This window comes from Ranitomeya variabilis, chromosome 1, assembly GCF_051348905.1.
Source record: "Ranitomeya variabilis isolate aRanVar5 chromosome 1, aRanVar5.hap1, whole genome shotgun sequence".
NCBI classification, from domain to species: Eukaryota; Metazoa; Chordata; class Amphibia; order Anura; family Dendrobatidae; genus Ranitomeya; species Ranitomeya variabilis.
Genome location: NC_135232.1, coordinates 780539769 through 780559371, shown reverse-complemented (window position 1 = coordinate 780559371; position 19603 = coordinate 780539769). Strand labels below are relative to the sequence as shown.

Here is a 19603-nt window from a genome sequence, read left to right as displayed (position 1 = left end):
TGTATACTGTAAAAATTGGGATATACTTCATCAAGTGTTTTAGTAGAACTAGTAGTTTTGGTTGATGGTGAGGTTTGTCACACTTGGTTGAAGAAAATTGTATTTTAGATGGAGATATTTAAAACTAGGGTATATAGCTTGGTAAGCTTTGCACATAGTCCTAACATTTAGGGCGGTCCCCTTTGGTTTACGTGATTTGTGAATAGGTGGTTGGGTCACCCAGCCTTCATCATCTTCATACTCTTTAATTATGTTTTTAAATGGTGTAGACTGTGAGAAGCATCCAAGAAAGCTTCAGATAATGCCTCTTTTAGAATTGTGCTGGTACCTGCGGACAAGTGGGAATTGTTAGGAGGGCCACTTAGTACAATAAAGTGGACTGTAGAGGTGGAGGCCCAAAAATATAATTAGTGGTAAGCCTTGCACTGTGATTGACTTTTTCTTGGAAACAATGAAGTGGGTCTGTAGTCTCGAAAGTCAGAAAAAATCACATAGCAGTAATCCTGATGGCTGCATCCCTTGGAGACTTGAGGTGACGAAATAATTGTATTGTGGGTGCAGGCACTCTGTTTCCATCATGAGACCACTACATCTAGAGCAGTTTCAGTAGTGAAGGATGAAATTGCTGATTGGGGTCTGAATATAATCACAAATCATCATTTGGAAATAGCCTAGGATCAAAGTGGTTAAAATCTGGCATCTTATACGGCCACTGGAGGAAGTTGTTGATGGAGCAGATCAGTCCAAGAAGTGGACAATATTGAGGCTTTAGCTTTTCTGGCCAGTACACAATAACTGTAAAACCTGCAAGAATTGGTTCTCGGGCACAAGGTATAATGTGCTAGGGGTTGATAGTGGGCAGAGAATAACCTCATGTTATAAGTAAGGAGAATTACAAGCGAAACTTGCCCCAGTCCAATTTAGACATATATAGTTCTAATTAACTTTTTAACAGCTCAAACTTGTAAAGGCACACTGGGAGAGTCAAACATTTTGCTAAATTTAAATAAAGAGAATAAACATGTTTTATTAAATGCTATTATATGCTACTGACCTCTATGGAAGAAAATGTAAAAGTTGTGAAAACCTAGATAATGAGTTTATATGCAATGACATTTTCTGCTACAGATAATTTCTTAGCCTAATTTTTAATTTCCTTGCTTGTTTTATATTTTGATCTCTGTTCTGTTGTTCTTTGTATGATGGTATTATTCCTCCAAGTCTTTGAGAGCAAATGTAACACTTAGTAATATTGCTGCTTAGGATATAAACAAATAGTTAAAGGTGTCTTACAATCAACATTTATCACCTATCCACATGACTCCCACGAATTAATAACATTGAGGTCCTTGCCCCCACTCTACTTCATTGCCGTGGTAAGAAGATAAAGTTTTAAGAGTTTGAACATTCAAAGTCTATGGGACTGATGGAGATAGCCAAGTGCATCTCACCTCTATTTCAGCTATCTTGATCAGTGCCATGGACAATGCAGATTTTATGAAATGTCACAAGGGGCCAGGATGCAATGAAACCGGCATAGAAGTCCTAGACATGAAGGAATCACAAGCAGAGATGAGTATCTTCTTAAGCAAAACCCCACACTGTTGGTCCACAGGGTAAGCAGTAGGAAGATAATCACAGTATACAAACCCACAATATATCTAAATGCACTAAATTACAAACTCTATTACTGACCTGAGTGGAATAATGAGATAAAATGTAACCTTTATTATAATACATTAAAATTTGTCTTTTTACATTTACACCTGGTTGGGTGCACGTCTATGTAACATCATATGATAAATAATGTTGCATTTCTAAGAAGGATATAGTTTCTAGAAGGTAACCTACCCTCTCAGTTTACATAACCGTATTGAAGAATTGCTAACTGCTAGATAATAATAATAATAATGAGCAGACAATATTTTGTAAATTCTTGCCTAAATATTGTCCAAGGGATCTCACTAGTGTAAAATTCATCATCATGGCATGCTGGTTAATATAGATGCTTTTTATGATCAGCTGACATTCATTCAACAATATCACAATATACAGTATGTTCTCATGTCCCCTGCCTAACATACGCCTCAACATGTTTAGCCACTGTAATAGGTGGGCACATCAGGAGACTGAGTTATTACTAATGCTTTTGGCACCAGAGCCTGTGACACCGAGCATTTATAAACTCCTTATGCTTGCTTATGTTAGAGATTAGAAGTATGACCCAGTGCAGTAGTACATATATTCATGCAGTGTTAATACCTTTTGTATTAGCCCTTCCCTAATATATTCAGGACACAATGGATGTTTTGAGGAGACTTGAAGATTTCCATGTGGGGTCTGGTGTTGTTTTGGTCAGTTTAGATGTAGAGGCCTTGTATAGCTCAATACCACATGAGGTAGAATGAATGACTTATGTATTTTTTGTATGCTAGAGGAACACATCTACAGAGACACAACAGCTTTGTCTTAGACATACTATAACATTTTCTGTTTAATGACAAGTACTTCCACCAGCTCAGGGGGACAGCCATGGGGAGCCCTTGTGCCCCTATGTACGCTAATCTATTCATGGGCTAATGTGAGAAAACCATGTTCTTCAATGAGGCAGATGAAAAATGGATATCACAGATTGCCATTTGACTTAAATTTATGAATAATGTGCTGATATTATGGACAGGGAGTGAACAATGGTTTAAATAATTTTTTTCCTCTTTAAACATTAATGATATTAGCCTTACATTGACTGCTGCAATTCATATACATGAAATCCTATATTTGGATATTCATATTGTAATTGATGACACAGGTTGTATCTCAACCATAATTTATAGAAAACCAACATCAACAAATAGCCTTCTTGAATGGAGTAGTCAACATCTTTAAGCATGAATACCAAAAGGCCAGTTCCTTAAGGTACCTTCACACGAAGCGACGCTGCAGCGATAGCGACAACGATGCCGATCGCTGCAGCGTCGCTGTTTGATCGCTGGAGAGCTGTCACACAGACCGCTCTCCAGCGACCAACGATGCCGAGGCCCCCGGGTAACCAGGGTAAACATCGGGTTGCTAAGCGCAGGGCCGCGCTTAGTAACCCGATGTTTACCCTGGTTACCAGCGTAAAAGTAAAAAAAACAAACAGTACATGCTCACCTGCGCGTCCCCCAGCGTCTGCTTCCTGACACTGACTGAGCTCCGGCCCTAACAGCACAGCGGTGACGTCACCGCTGTGCTTTTACTTTCACTTTAGGGCCGGCGCTCAGTCAGTGTCAGGAAGCAGAGGCTGGGGGACGCGCAGGTGAGCATGTACTGTTTGTTTTTTTTACTTTTACGCTGGTAACCAGGGTAAACATCGGGTTACTAAGCGCGGCCCTGCGCTTGGTAACCCGATGTTTACCCTGGTTACCAGTGTAAAACATCGCTGGTATCGTTGCTTTTGCTTTCAAACACAACGATACACAGCGATCGGACGACCAAATAAAGTTCTGGACTTTATTCAGCGACCAGCGACATCACAGCAGGATCCTGATCGCTGCTGCGTGTCAAACGAAACGATATCGCTAGCGAGGACGCTGCAACGTCACGGATCGCTAGCGATGTCGTTTCGTGTGAAGGTACCTTTAGTCTTAGATGTAATTGTTCCTCAATAGAGGACTTTGAGGGAAGAGCAAAGAAATTGGAGGTTAGAAATGAGGATCTACAACTCTGATCCTTGACCTGGCATATTATCATGCAAGGGCTGCAAATAGATAATTTCACTGCGTCTCAAAACCAAAACAACAAAATGATGGTATAGTAGGATTGATTGGGACCTTTGACAATCAATCTGGTGAAGTGATAAGGATATTGAAAATATACTAGGAGATTGTAAAGATAGATTCTGAGTCACCATTATGTTCACATCAGGGTCTATCAGTGATTAACTCTTCTGTTTTTGACCTGAATACTATTTATTTTTAATGTTAAAGAAAGAAAAAAGAAATAATAGCAGCCCAGCTATAAAAATGTCATGTTATTTACCATACGTGGTGAACACCATGGAAAAAAAACAAAGCTAGTATTACTGTTTATATTCATCCACCTCCCACAAAATAGAATAAAAAGCAATAAAAAAATGACATGTACCTCTAATATGTCAACTAATCCTGCAAAAAACAGTCCCTTACACAGCTCCGTTAATGAAAAAATATATATTTCTTTTACAGTATTCACAATATGGGAATACAAAACAAATTATTATAAATAGCTGTTATTACACAAAAATTTTTTGGGGGTATTGTGATAAGTGAACTAATATGTAGAACAAAGTTAAATTGTAACCTTTATGCACGGTTTAAAAAAATTGCAAAAGTACTAAAAGTTTTTCTGCAAACCATCCGTACTCCTGAAAAACACAGACAGCCCTCACATGGCTGTTGCATGAAAAAAAACAGTTACAGCTCTTTATCACACAGTGAATTTAAAAACAAATAAATACTCAATATCTCTTGATTAAATTATAGCCACTCCTGTCTTCCAAGACAAACTAGAAAAAAACATAATGGAGGAAATCTTTGCTTACACAGCCTGCTTAAAACTGTCATGATTAGCATTTGAGCACTGCTGCTCCTAATCTCAAAGTGACCAGATTTTTTGAGCCATGAACACTAATCAAGTACAAAGGGCATTTTTTGCTTAACTAACAAACTACCAGACAGAGTTGCTCGGTGAACAATAAACTTTTTTTTCTTAACAGTCAGAATCCTGCAGAAATCACATGTGAGTCTGGACCAAACAAGAAGTACACAGACCGGAGGAGTGTCTGGTTAGCATTGGAACAGGAGCGTCTGGACAGCCCCTTTATCAGAAAGAGATTGTCCTCTTTACTGCTGCAACGCTAAAAATGCTATCATGACATGAATGGAAGGCACATTCTACTTGTCTTCTCCACTTTGAATTACCTTATACAAAAGCTAGGGGAAGTAGACATTTCATACCAAAGGGGATAATTTGTTGACCCAATAGCTCTCAATGATGAGAAATCAAGCATTTCCAAGCATATGGACTAACTACCAAAGTTACTGAGTTCCTCTGCTTCCTCTCCCAGACTGACCCCAACATGTCCCTTACTGGATACTGGATTGTCCAATGTGACATACAAGGGGAGTATTCTGGCATTAGAGGGATCAACTGACAGTCTAATTCATATGGGGACCTCCCGATTTTCCCATAACAGATGATGTTGAGGGAAAGGAGGATCTGGCCTGTTTGATCTTGGTGCGATCAAACTCTCTGAAATAGAACTCTCCCCTGTGTGTGGAGAAATTAGGAGAAATATATGTTGGCCAGATGATCTACTGTGTATGGGTAACTTTAATCTATACCAGTGTTCTCCAGCTCCAGTCCTCATGAACCACCAACAGGTCATGTTTTCAGGATTTCCCTAGTAATGCACAGGTGATTGAATGCTTGTCTGTCCAGGTGATGCAATTATCACCTGGGCAATACTAAAGAAATCCTGAAAACATGGCCTGTTGGTGGCTCTTGAGGACCGGAGTTGGGGAACACTGATCTAGACAGTAACTGGTTCCCTTATTCTTGTCTAAGTTTAAGTATCTCTGTGGTTAGGGATGTTTTGTTTAATTATAATTGAAATGTTGTCTATTTTCTGCAGGTTGATATGATCACGACAATCCTAAATTTTTATAGTTTTTTTATGTGCTGCTACTTTTGAACAAGAAATTACTTTAATAACAAACAAACATTTTTTGGCCCACTATGTTTTGATACTCAAAACTTTCTTATTTTTCTGTAGAAAGAGCTGTACGAGGACTCGTTTCCTATAGTTTTTGGGTACGTTTTTAGGTACATATGAATTTTTGATCACTTGTTAGCCTTTTTTTGTACTAGGCATGTTTTTTAGATTAGGTACAAAAACAATAAATCTGGATTTGTTTTATTAAGTTCACCATGAAGTATAATTGACATGTTATCTTTATTCTATAGACCTATATGATTACGCTGATATTATTGTTTTATGTTTTGGTCATCATATTGTGAGAGTCCCAACTTTTTAATTTTTTTCTGAGTACAAAGCTGTATGTAGGCTGAAGGTCATAAATAGGACTTTTTAGTCACTTTTTATTAAATTTTTTGAGAGGCGAGATGAACAAAAACAGCAACTATGTCATAATTTTTAATACATATTTTAATTACGGTACCTTGACCGTGTGGGTTAAATAATAATATAGTTTTATAGAATGGATCTTTACAAACACGATATTATGAAATATCTGTATTTTTGTGGGAGGAGGGTTTCACAAATAAACCATTCTTTTATTATTAAAACTAGGATTTGAACTTGTTTTCTATATCTTTTATTTTTACATTTTGACAATATGCTGTACTACTTATAGTGGATACAAAAAGTATATCCACCCTTATAAGAATAACAGGTCATGTACAACAATCACACCAACAAGAATCATTTCAAAAGTTTTTCCACCTTTATTGACACCTATAATCTGTACAATTCAATTGAAAAATAAACTGAAATCTTTTTGAAAGGAAAAAAAGAAAAACAAAGAAGTAAAATAATGTGGTTGCATAAATGTGTACATCTTTAAGTTAATACTTTGCTAAAGTAACCTTTGAACCTATGACAGCATTCAGTCTTTTTGGGTAGGTGTCTATCAGCATAACCCATCTAGAATTGGCAATTTTTGTCCACTCTTTGGCCATCTCCTGTGTACAGCGCCCTCTTCAGGTCACTCACAGATTTTCAATGGGGTTCAGGGCTGGGCTCTGACTGGTCAATTCAAAACTTTGATCTTCTTCTGACAAAGCAATTTGCTGATTTAGAGGTATGCTTTAGAGTCCTTGTTGTGCAGAAAGGTGAAATTCCTCTTCATCTACAGCATTTTAACAGAGGCCTGAAGGTTTTGAAGCACAATTTACTGATATTTGAAACAGTTCATAATTCTCTCCATCTTGACTAAAGCCCAAGTCTCAACTGTCAAACAAAGTTCCCAAAACATAATGCTGCCTTCATCATTCTTAACTGTGGGTATGCTGTTCTTTTGGTGGAGAGCAGTGTTGGATTTGTGCCAAACATACCATTTGGAATTATGGCCAAAAAGTTGATTATTGGTGTCATTAGACCATAATGTGTTTTATCACATTCTTTTGGTAGACTTGATGGAAGTTTGGGCAAAACTGTAACTGTTTAGAATTTGCAAAAGTGTTTATACATGTTTTAGTTATTTTACTTGTTGCTAAGTTTTCTCTAAACAAATATCAGAAAATTGGCATAACAAAATATTCTGCATCTTTATATTTGCAAAATACTGATTCAAAGTGCTGAAATGTTTATTTATTAGTTATATGTAGCAGTAAAATGAAAACTCTTTTACATCATAGAAACAAGGGTCAACTAAAAGTTTTCATTGTCAGATTTGAATTGAAAATGAACCTGACAACTTTTGAAAATATATAGAACAGTGTTACTTTCAACAATGAGATCAATTTGCTGTGTTGTAAGATAGATTTTGTAGAACATGTATGTAGAAATATGTGTGAAATATGTATTAAATATGTAGAACAGTGTTACGTTCAACAATGAGATCACTTTGCTGTGTTGTAAGATAGATTTTGTAGAACATATATGTAGAAATATGTGTGAAGTATGTATTAAATATGTAGAAAGGACAGTGTTACTTTCAACAATGAGATCCCTTTGCTCTGATGTAAGATGCTTAACATGCTGTTGTAAGCTGGCTTCTGATAAAAAATGCAACTAAGAAAATGACAGGAAAATCCTACTAAAACAGCTAAATTTTTTATTGGGTTATTCAAAATCACAGCCAATGATGGCAGCAATGGACTGACTACTATTTGCTATGATTTTAAATGTGATTAGCTAATTTTGAACAAAACCACATTTCCAATTATAAGAGGGCGTTCACAATTAAACAACCATATTATTTTAGTTTTGTTAGTTTTATTTTCCCCAAAAAATGATTTCAGTATGTTTCTCAAAGGATTTGTACAGCATATGGTAATGTTCAGTATTTGGTCAGTATTTTACAAAAGTATTTGTAAGCCAAAACCAAGAGTGGAAGAAACAGAGGAAAAGTATAATAGAAACACTTCTGTATTTATACCCACTACTGGTTTTGACTTCAAAATACTGAAGTATAATACTGACCAAATATTAAACGTGTGAAAGTGGCCTATATGTGACATATAAGGTGGAAAAAGTTCTGAAATTATTTTTCTTGGTATACCGTATATACTCGAGTATAAGCCGAGATTTTCAGCCCAAATTTTTGGGCTGAAAGTGCCCCTCTCGGCTTATACTCGAGTCACGGTCTGTGGCAGGGTCGGCGGGTGAGGGCGCTGAGGCATACTTACCTAGTCCCGGCGATCCTGACGCTCCCCCTGCCCGTCACACTGTCTCCAGCTGCCGCCGCTCTTCCCCTGTACAGCGGTCACGTGGGACCGCTCATTAAACTTATGAATATGTACTCCACTCCCATTTGTTTTCCTTTTTGCTCCTTTACCCCCCCTATTTTGAAAAGACTGCCGAATCATGGACGGTGAATGGTTCACAAACTGTGTTGTAAATAGTTTGCACCCTATTAAGGGTGCCCCCTACTGGTTTTACAAGAAAAGGGACTCTTTGCGAAGAATCTTTTCCTGGAAACAGTACCGGAGTTCCTGCCTTACACGGACTTGCAACTTGAGCAGTTGCACTACCTCGAAGAGACTTGGTTCCCTCTTAAAGGGGATGTTCACCAGTTGCACCTAATATACAATGTTGCCTTAAAAGAAAGTGAACAGTAATAATGTTTTACATAACAAGTTATATGTAGCCAGCTAGTTAGTTATAGAGAATGTTTGATAATGTGGTTAGAAATTGAAGACAGGAAGTGAACCCGTAGGGGTTAGTGGGTGAGACCTCCTAGGAGCCATAAAGGGATGGCTCAGTGATCCTGTACTAAGAAAAGAGGCAGTAGGCCTGGGCAGATAGACAGGCGGTCCTGCATAAGACAAATCAGAGAGTAAGAAGAAAATATTGTACTTAGAAGAGAGAGATGAAGAAGAGTTCATTTATATTTAGAGAGTTTTATAGTAAGCCTTTAGTGGATCCAGCTTATACGTCCTTAGAGGCAAAGTTAAATTATTGTTCAGAATTTGCACTTAGTAGAATACCCGGCTGGGTAATAGAAGTTATTTATAGTGTGTTATTTAAGATGTTTAACCATGTTTTGTTTGTAACGTTTAAGAGTCCTCACCTCCCATAAAGGGAAGCACTGTTATTATTATTGCTTATCACTTGTTCATTGCATTTCAAAAATTGTATGTCTTTTTGCTGATATGTATTGTTGTTTTCTTCCCAGTCCGGGAGTACTGGATTTAACCTAGGGGGAGTGCAGCATCCCAGAGTCCTGGTCGTTGCAGTACTGACGCTCCGCCGCTAAGGGGAGTGATGGTACTTCTGATGGCACTTAAGGAGTTCACCTGACCAGGTATCACAGACACCAATACACTTCATAGTCTGGCCTCCAGGGGGAGCAAAGGGCACTATGCATTAGACCACTCCTCACAATCTGGTAAAACTGGGGGTTGGATAGAAAGTTAGACAGAAGCTGACTGGGTTGGAACCAGGCAACATCCTGTGGCAGAGGGTGTTGCGGGGGGACGATTCAGGGGGGTCCCTGTCAGGGGTGGGATCCTGACAGAGGCCTAGCGAACAAGACAGAACATTAAGGAACCGCGCCTGCACTACATCGCGGCGGTATCTCAAGAAAGAACAAGAAGCGAGGTTTATTGTGAAGAGTGAGAAACGAGATCAAAGCAAAAAAGGAGATAACACCAGTAGGAATCGTGCCGTAAGATCGAGGCAACATCCTACTGAGGCGCGTAGCCGGTGGCCGGAACGCCGAGGAAGTATTGGGCTCCAAGCATTACTTCAAACCAACGGCAGGACAGTTAATTATAGGTTGGCTGTCTCACCTAAATCGCCTAAGCAGACATAGGGGGCAACTGTGGGAGAGGGGCGTCACTAGGGTCCCGGAAGAACTCCAGGCCTACCCATCATACGGGTGCGTCCTAGCCATATCATCTGGGGGACGGAGAAGAACATCAGAACAGATATAAGTTGTGGGAAAGAACATCAGAAACAGACACAACAGTTGTGAGGACTATCCCGTGGTGCTCAGCAGGGAAGTACTACAACACACAGGCGCTAGAAGGTAGGCACAGATTTCCACCTGCAAAGGGAGCTCTGGAGGTGCCATCGGACCGGCCGGTCTCAGCCAACCCTGTTAACAGTACTCTGGATTGAGGATCTTGAAGCCTTCAGTAAAGAGGTAAAGAGACTGCAACCCTGTGTCCTCGTTATTCACCGCGACCTGCACCACGCACCACCACCTACACCTTTCATTGGACGCCCCTTAGCAGGGTCACGGACCGGGCCTAGCCACCGTGACAACCCCAGAACTGAGACAGAGAAGCCTGGTACCGAGTACCCCGGGGCCCTGCGTCTGGGGGCGCTCCACTTATCTATAGCATTACAGAATGCTGTAGTAAGCCTCTGATGGCGGTGGCTGTATCTTATAGGCAAAAATTGGGGTGACAGATTCCCTTTAATGCTCTCATATAGAATTGTATCGCATTTCTAGAGCAGGGCCTATTTGTATCTTTACTGAGTATACAGTACAGTACTGTAGAACTGGCACAAGGGAATACAGAAAGAGATGGGAGAAGCCGAAGACCACTGCAGCGGAAAATGATGCACTGTAATCAAACACATCTGCAATTGTAACCCAACAAATTATAATTAGAGGGCTATAAAAAACAATGCTTGGAGATAGAATTGTCAAAGAACCCATTTTAGATTCATTACACTTGTTTGCCGATTCATACCTATTCCCCAAATAATTCCCCTACTCACAAAAATCTAGATAGTAATTTTTATTAGATAAATACATGCACAAATACATTTTAAAACACATTAGAAAAGGTTATACTGCAGAGACAGACATGCTGGTGGTACACAGTAGTATATCAATATGTTTTTTTTTATAAAAATGCTCACTCTATGTCTGGAACTATCAGCAATTCTCCATAGAATAAATACATATTTTTTTAAAACCTATTATAACTCACATGGAGAGATGCATGAAATAAATAAATAGAAAACAATATTAAGAAATGATTCTATATCATCCTGACCCAATGATCATTGTAATCATAATCCATGTGTATATATGTATTATGGTAATGTCTCCCCCAGTGGGGAGATTACGAAAGAACACCAATATGTGTAGATAATGTATAAATAAGAGTAATGTCTTCTCCCAGTCGAGTAGTTAGGAAAGAAGCAACCACAGTAGTACAAGTATTGAAACTATATATACACATAAATAGTAATGATATACAAGTAGATAGGCTCATTCAGTTAGTACAGATTAACACAAGTGCAATGAATGCAGCAATTATTTTAAAGACATATAAGAACTAAAAGTTAGACAAGCATACTAACCATATAGGAACATAGAGAATATATAGGATAAGTGAGCACATAGTTATCACCAGACCTCCTGACGCGTGTTTCATACTAGCCTCCATCCTTTCTGAGTGAGCATTTTTGGGAAAAACATATTGATATACTACTATGTACCACCATGTAGAGGTCAGTATCCAGCAGCAGGTCTCGGGAAATTTGATTAAAAATAATAAGTTTATTTACAAATGCATTAAAACGGCAAAAAAAAGAGAACAATTCCCGGGAATATGTCCAGTCTATCTTGCGCATTTCAAACTGCCATATTCTTAATCATAGTCTGCCATCATCAGCTTTAATTAACTTTTTGTGAAGAGTACATTCTATTTCATGGGCAATATTGTAACTTTTAGGGGTTACAGTTGTGACTAGGAACTCATTTTGGCCTGCACTTTACATGTCTCCAGCTTCTCTGGCCTCTTTGTCCTCCCGGTGGCACCTTCTGGCCTTTTATTGACTGGTCACTCTTTGCTGTGATCTGCTCCCCCATCAGACTTCTTGCCTAAGTGCCATCATTGTCAGGGTGAATGCACAGTAACTTCATGATGATGAATAGTTCGGCTCTCGCACGATCTGCGCATGTGCTACTCACAGGAAAGAGATGTCAGCCGAAGGTGCAGGTCAAAAAGAATGACTCACGCAGGCGCTCTCATTTCCTCGGACAGCACATGTGCAGATACAATAAATAGTCTGGCTCTGACCACATCATTATGACCTTACAGTACATGCACTGCTTATGGAAATTACAGCACCTGCACAAGATGTCTGCAGCTCTGGAGAATGTACCTAACTGTGATAATAATATTTTGGGGCCTAAAAGCCTACTGACGGGTAATAAAAAAATAAATAACAGAAAGCTTTTCATAAAAAAGTGGTTTTATTTGGCAAAAAAGTAAATGTCACAACTGTAACAGCACAGCAATACATATAATAAGGCAGCATGCTACAGTATATACAGTGGGTACGGAAAGTATTCAGACCCCATTACATTTTTCATTTTCCAGGTGTGAAAAACTTGTTGCATCATTTCCAAGAAGACTCATGGCTGTACTAGCTCAAAAAGGGTGCTTCTACTCAATACTGAGCAAAGGGTCTGAATACATATGGCCATGTGATATTTCAGTTTTTCTTTTTTTTTAAATTTGCAAAACTTTCTACATTTGTTTTTTTCAGTCAAGATGGGGTTCAGAGTGTACATTAATGAGAAAAAATGAACTTTTTTGAATTGACCAAATGGCTGCAATGAAACAAAGAGTGAAAAATTTAAAGGGGTCTGAATACTTTCCGTACCCATTGTAAACCCCATATGAATTTGAAAAACCCAGAAGTCTGCAGCTGAAATGCTTTTCTTTCATTCTTCACATAACCTCCACCCCCACCAAAATAGATTATTAAATAAACTGTGAAAATCAGTTCATGAATTAAATAAAAAATAAATATATATATATTTTTTTACAGAACATGTGCTAATATCATGAAAGAATAGTAGAACATTGACAAAAAATAGATTTGGTATTACTGTAAACAAACTGAACCATTGAATTCTGCCACAGAATGCATGGGGAGGGGGGGGAGTTTTCATTCTTTTTCAAGTTATGCTTCTTCACTAGTGTTGAGCGATACCTTCCGATATGCAAAGGTATCGGTATCGGATTGGATCGGCCGATATCCAAAAAATATCGGATATCGCCGATACCGATACCCGATACCAATGCATATCAATGGGACACAAAATATCGGAATGGTTCCCAGGGTCTGAAGGAGAAGAAACTCTCCTTCAGGCCCTGGGATCCATATTCATGTATAAAATAAAGAATAAAAATAAAAAATATTGATATACTCACCCCCCGCTGCCCCGGCTCTCACCGGTCCAAGCGTCTGCCTCCTTTCCTAAGAATGCAGGGGGTGAAAGACCTTCGATGACGTCGCGGCTTGTGATTGGTCGCATGACCGCTCATGTGACCGCTCACGCGACCAATCACAAGCCGCGACGTCATCGCAGGTCCTTCACTCCCTGCATTCTTAGGAACAGAGGCTGCCGGTTACACCGCTAAGGTCCAGGGTCCGCCGGACGGGTGAGTATATCCATATTTTTAATTTTAATTATTTATTTTTTACATGAATATGGATCCCAGGGCCTGAAGGAGAGTCTCCTCTCCTCCAGACCCTGGGAACCATACGCACCGCACACTTCCGATTCCGATTTCCGATATCGCAAAAATATCGGAACTTGGTATCGGAATTCCGATACAGCAAATATCGGCCGATACCCGATATTTGCAGTATCGGAATGCTCAACACTATTCTTCACATAAAATAATTAGAAAAGATATTGGCTGATAAAAGTAGTCATCCACCATGTGCATGATGACCAAACTGGCTTCACTTGAAATGATCGAAACTGCTGAGATTCAAATTCATCAAATCATGTAGATTTTGAAAGGAAGTTTCATTTACAGCAAAGTTATTTGATGATTATTGGATCTCCTTTTTGTTCTGGGATCTCTCAAGACCCCAGAGCATAGTTAATGCAAAAAAAAATAATACTCACCTAACCACTCACCTGTCTCGCTGTCCCTACAGCCCATCATCCTGTACTCTGTGCTTGATCTTTTCCTCTTACCTTGTTGCACCCATACACTTCAGCCTCTTTACTCCAGGCCATGGTTTCTGGCTTGACTAGACCTCTAACCTTACTGAGCACCCATGCTATCACTCAGGCAACACACGTTGTAATGTCATCAACTTGTGCTGCAACAACATGGTGTGCAGTGACTTCAAAGGCCTAGTCAAGTCGCAGCCAAGGCTTGGAGTGAAGAGGCCAAAAAGAATGCATACAACGGGGAAGGGTAAAAGAAGAGGCAAGGATTATTAGACAATACAATTTTTTGTAAAACTCAAGGAAAATTCAATTACACTGAAATAAATTCATTCATTTTTAAGCTTCATGAATGTTAAATCTTCACATATTAACCTTAATCTTTCCTATTTTACTTACGGTTCTCTGACAAAAGGTGACATTGTAGGCGGACAATCCCCTCTTGTTTTGGGACATGAAGTAATCATTAATTACACTGTTCTACAGCCAAATTGATTCAAAGTCGTAAACAGTTAAACTTAACTAATTTTGTGGTCCTGAAAAAAATATGATGCTAAAATTTGCTGGTTCTAATTTTCAAGATCCAGAGAAGGTTCTAATTCCTTATTATACCTTTCATGCAGACTTATAGAAAAATTGTGTCCTTATTATTTTATCATCATTATTGCATTGTTAGTAGCTAGTCTGTTTCATCATCTATCTAGTCTATTGAGCCTTCGGTATTCTATCATCTTAGGGTGATCAATCAATAAAAGCCAACTCAGCTCTGAAGACATAATCATTACAGTTACATCACCTACATTTGTAAATGCTCTCTGTGTAAGTTATACAGTTTTAGGATTTCTTAGCTTACTTTCTTAGCATATTGACAGGTTTCTATATCTTTTTTCAGATATGCCTTGTTCTTGCATTAACAAAGCAAATAGTTTTTGCTACATATGTGGTGAAATTACTTTTGCTTTACAAAGGTGAAACTTGATTAACATGATAAAGAAAGCCTACAACTTGTATTTTGGTTGCAAAATAGGAGATCATGAGAAGAGTTGGGCTCCACACATATGCTGCGATAGATGTGCATCACATCTTATCCAGTGGTTGCATGGAAAAAGGCAATCTTTGCCTTTTGTCTGGTGAGTGCCAACCGATCACAATCCCGAAGGCTATTTCTGCATAGTGCCTCCCATTAGGAAAGGAGTTTCAAGGAAGAAGCCGTAGACTTTACAGTATCCAAACATTCCATCTGCAATACGCCTAGTACCACATTCAGAAGAACTTCCAGATCCAAAAGCACAGGAAACATTTTCAGTTGAGTCAAGTGAAGAAGAAGAGGGTGCTTGGTGTCATGAAGCATCTTCCTCTCACGGCCCAGATTTTCTGTCAGCAACCTCAACTGAATGACATCGTATAACAGAAAGTGAACTGAACGATTTTGTTAGAGATTTGCATCTGCCCGAGTAAGGCGGAGTTCTTGGTTTCAGGCTACAGTCAGGCTACAACAATGGAATCTTCTAGTGGGTGATGTTCAAATTTCTTTGTTCTACAACTTTGATAAAGATCTTGTCCAATACTTCTTCATGGAGGGTGATCTTTTGTCATGCAACAACATCAAGAGTTTAATGGAAGCTCTGAAGATAAGTTTCTAGTCCCTTCTATCAGCTACACCTGTGCTTGCTGGTTGGAGGACTACAAGTGCCAGATACTCTAAGCAAGGCTGCTGGGAGAAGCCAGGGCTGCATTTTAAGTGCAGGGCAGCAGGTAAGTGCATAGGTAAACCAAATATCATAGTTTAACACAACATAATAGTTTGGAGTTTTTCTTACTAGTTTTCCACAGTTTTTCTGCTTTTATCGGCACTATTTATCCCCATTTAGTGTGTGCTCCATGGACAATTCTACCAGGTGTTCATCTTGTGAGATGTATGCATGTCTTGGACAGCCATTTGAGGGTGATAATATCCGCTCAATGTCAGTGAGTTACATGTTTGGAAGCCCAGGTAATGGATTGAAATGTGCAGCTGGCATTACAAACAGGGAGATGAGTTTAGAGCTCACTGAGCATGCGCTGGCTGGGGCCCGAGATATGAAGGAGGTGGGGAAGATCAGGACTCAGAAGTTCGTATGTGGGTGACAGTTACAAGAAGGGGTAGGGGGGAAAATGCCAGGGAGCTCTGTCCTGATCTGGCACAATCTAGTAAATATGCCTGTTTAGCTTATATTAGGAATGCAAGCCCAGAACTCGGATCACTACAGCAGGACGCTGCTCCTAGCAACCAGAAAAACAACTCCTATAGGAAGGAGGGAAATAGGAGTGCAGCAAAGGCCAGACAGATGTTGTTTTTTGGTGGTATATAATTAGGTCGATAATTAGGAGGACAGATAATTAGGGGGACAGTCTATAATTAGGAGAACAGACAGGGTAATCTGTCACTGAGACAGTGAATAACGAACAGTGTTGTCTTGCAGGTGCTCGGGTTCAACATATTGTGTATCGCATAGACAGATTGCTGAGTAAGGCTGGGAAAACCCTGCGGTCATGGTACACATTGGTACCAAAGACAAAGTTAGAGGGAGGTGGAAGGTCCTTAAAAATGATTACAAGGAACTAAGAGAAAAGCTGAAGGCAAGGACCTCCAAGGTTGTGTTTTCAGAAATACTGCCAGTGACACTAGAAAGACAGTGGGAGTTTAGGGAGATAAGTGGTGCAGGAAGGAAGGGTTTGGATTTGTGGAGAACTGGGCTGACTCTGTAGGGACTGGCTGTAGGGATGGGCTGCACCTCAATGGGGAGTCAGTATAGGTAAATGTAAATGGAGATAGCAATAATCGAAAGCTGCTAATTAGAGTTTGCTACAAATCTCCTACTATAGCAGACAGGTGGAGGATGAAATGCTGCAACAAATTATAAAGGCAGCAAATAATAAAATGGTCATCATTATGTGTTTTTTTTTTTAACTATCCAAACATTCAATGGGACATAGAATCTTTGAGTATTGCTAATAGCTGTAAATTCTTATCAGTAATTCAAGACAATTACCTCTCTCAGTTGGTAGAGGAACCAACCAGGACAGATAATCTGCTGGATTTGGTTCTGTGAAATAGACCAGATACAATTTCAGATCTACAGGTCTGGGAGCATTTGGGAAGCAGTGACCATAACATGGTAACTTTCAATGTAATTTTCAATCAAACACTCAAAAGAGGAAATGCAAAAGCCTGTAACTTTAGGAAAGCTGATTTCAGCAAACTAAGGGAAGAGCTTAACAGTGTTGACTGAGACCATGTCACGGAACCTGGGGATACTGAACATAAATGGGGGTGTTTTTTAGGATATACTACTAGAACCCTGTAGAAAACTTATACCTTCTGGTAATAAAATGTCCAGGAATAAAAAGAAACGACTATGGATAAATAAGACAGTACATAGTTTAATAAGATAAAAACAAAGGGCATTCAAAAGCTTGAAGGCCGAGGATACATAAACTGCATTTCAGGAGTATAAAGATTTCAATAAGAAATGTAAAAAATAAATCAAGCTAGCCAAGCTATGTACAGAGAAACAAATCGCCAGCAACATTAAAAATAAATCCCCAAAAATGTAATAAATACATAAATGCTAAAAAGAAAAAAACAGATGGTATTGACCCCTTAAAAGATGATAATAAGATAATTATAGAGGACAAAGAAAAGGCTGAGATATTAAACAGGCACTTTCATCTGTGCACACCAATGAAATGACTGTTCCAGGGATCATTCAACAGGCAAAAATCAAAGTTCACCACCTGATGTAACTAGTTTAACACAAGAAGTACACCTACGTCTGAGCAATTTAAACATTGACAAATCCCCAGGCCCAGATGGCATTCATCCATGGATACTGAGTGAATTGAGCTCAGTAATTGACAGACCGATGTATCCCATATTCTTAGACTCTCTTGTAACAGGGGTGGTGCCACAGTACTGGAAGATGGCTCACGTGATACCGATATTTAAGAAAGGTAAGAAGGTGGATCCAGGCAACTACCGTCCGGTTAGTTTGACATCAGCAGTGTGCAAAGTTTTTGAGGGCATTATAAGAGATGACCTGCAGAGATATATTGCAAAGAATAATATAATAAATGACAACCAGTACGAATTCATGAATAATTAGTCATGTCTAACTAACATGTTGGATTTCTATGAAGAGGTAAGTGCAAACCTGGATGTTGGCAATGCAGCCAATCTGGATGTTGGCATTGATTTATCTGGACTTTGCAAAGGCATTTGATACTGTACCACACAATAGCCTTATACTGAAGCTACAGAAGCAGCGACTAGGGGAAACTATATGCAGATGGGTAAAGAATTGGCTAAATGACAGGAAACAAAGAGTCGTCATAAATGGTACATTCTCTAAATATGGTATAGTCAGCAGTTGGGTACCGCATCGATTTGCACTAGGATCGATTATTTTTAACCTCTTTATTAATGACCTAGAAGATTGGATTGAGTGTAAACCGTCAGTCTTTGCTGACGACACCAAACTATGTAGGATATTAGAATCTGACGTTGACTTTAAGATATTGCAAAACAATCTGGATAAGATGTCTGAATGGGCAAACACTTGGCAAATGAGATTTAATGTAGATAAATGTAGAGTAATGCACCTAGGACAGAGTAATCCTATTGCTAAAATACATTAAATGGGAGTATCCCCGGGTCTACAGAACAGGAGAAGGATTTGGGTATTCTGGTTACATGTAAGCTGAGAAGCAGTACTGTTTTTACTCCTTTATAAATCACTTGTGAGGCTGCATCTAGAATTTGGGATCTAGTTTTGGGCTCCACATTTTAAAAAGGATATTCAGCTATTAATAGTCAGTTCGAAGGCAGGGAACTAGATTATTACAAGGGATGGAAGGCCTCTCGTATGATGAGACAATGTAAAAATTTGGGCTTGTTTAGCTTAGAAAAAAAGACACCTCAGAGAAGTTCTCATTTACATGTGTGGTAAGTACAAAGGACTGGCACATGACTTATTCCTTCCAAAGACCATACATAGGACCAGAGGGAGCTCATTACGGATGAAAGAAAGGCGATTCCAGCTGCTAAATAGGAATGGGTTCTTTACAGTTAGAGCAGTCAGAATGTGGAATGCCCTACCACAAGAGGTAGTAATGGCAGACACTTAAAAAAGGGTGTATGATTTCCTCAATACACATAACATTATGGGTTATAGTTAATTTAGAGACAAAATGTAGAATTGGTGAAGAAAGGGTGAACTTATGGACATAAGTCTTTTTTCAACCTATGTAACTATGTATAATCCAGAGGAATGGAGGCTTTTCATCGATTTTTCTAAAACGTAAAAGTCTTCTTGCTGCATAATGGCAATTCTAGTTGGTTATGCAGCCTACAAGAAAGAAACCTATGACAACAGGAAACAGCTGTTAAGGTGCCTGAACTATGAGCAATATTTGTA

The 19603-nt window shown here is 39.0% G+C and overlaps 1 protein-coding gene across 21 annotated transcripts in view; it reads right to left on the bottom strand.

Annotated features, from left to right (window-relative positions):
- Positions 1–19603, bottom strand: part of ADGRL3 (adhesion G protein-coupled receptor L3) — a 1249649-nt gene that overhangs the window by 114213 nt on the left and 1115833 nt on the right. For 5 of the 21 annotated variants that reach the window (XM_077272389.1, XM_077272408.1, XM_077272435.1 and 2 more), the window contains one exon: positions 17555–18226. The exons of the other annotated variants lie outside the window; for them this stretch is intronic. In XM_077272389.1, the coding sequence (XP_077128504.1) occupies positions 18163–18226 (64 nt within the window). In that variant the 3' untranslated portion in view covers positions 17555–18162. Of the gene's footprint in view, positions 1–17554; positions 18227–19603 lie in introns of those variants that run through there. 21 annotated transcript variants of the gene reach the window in all.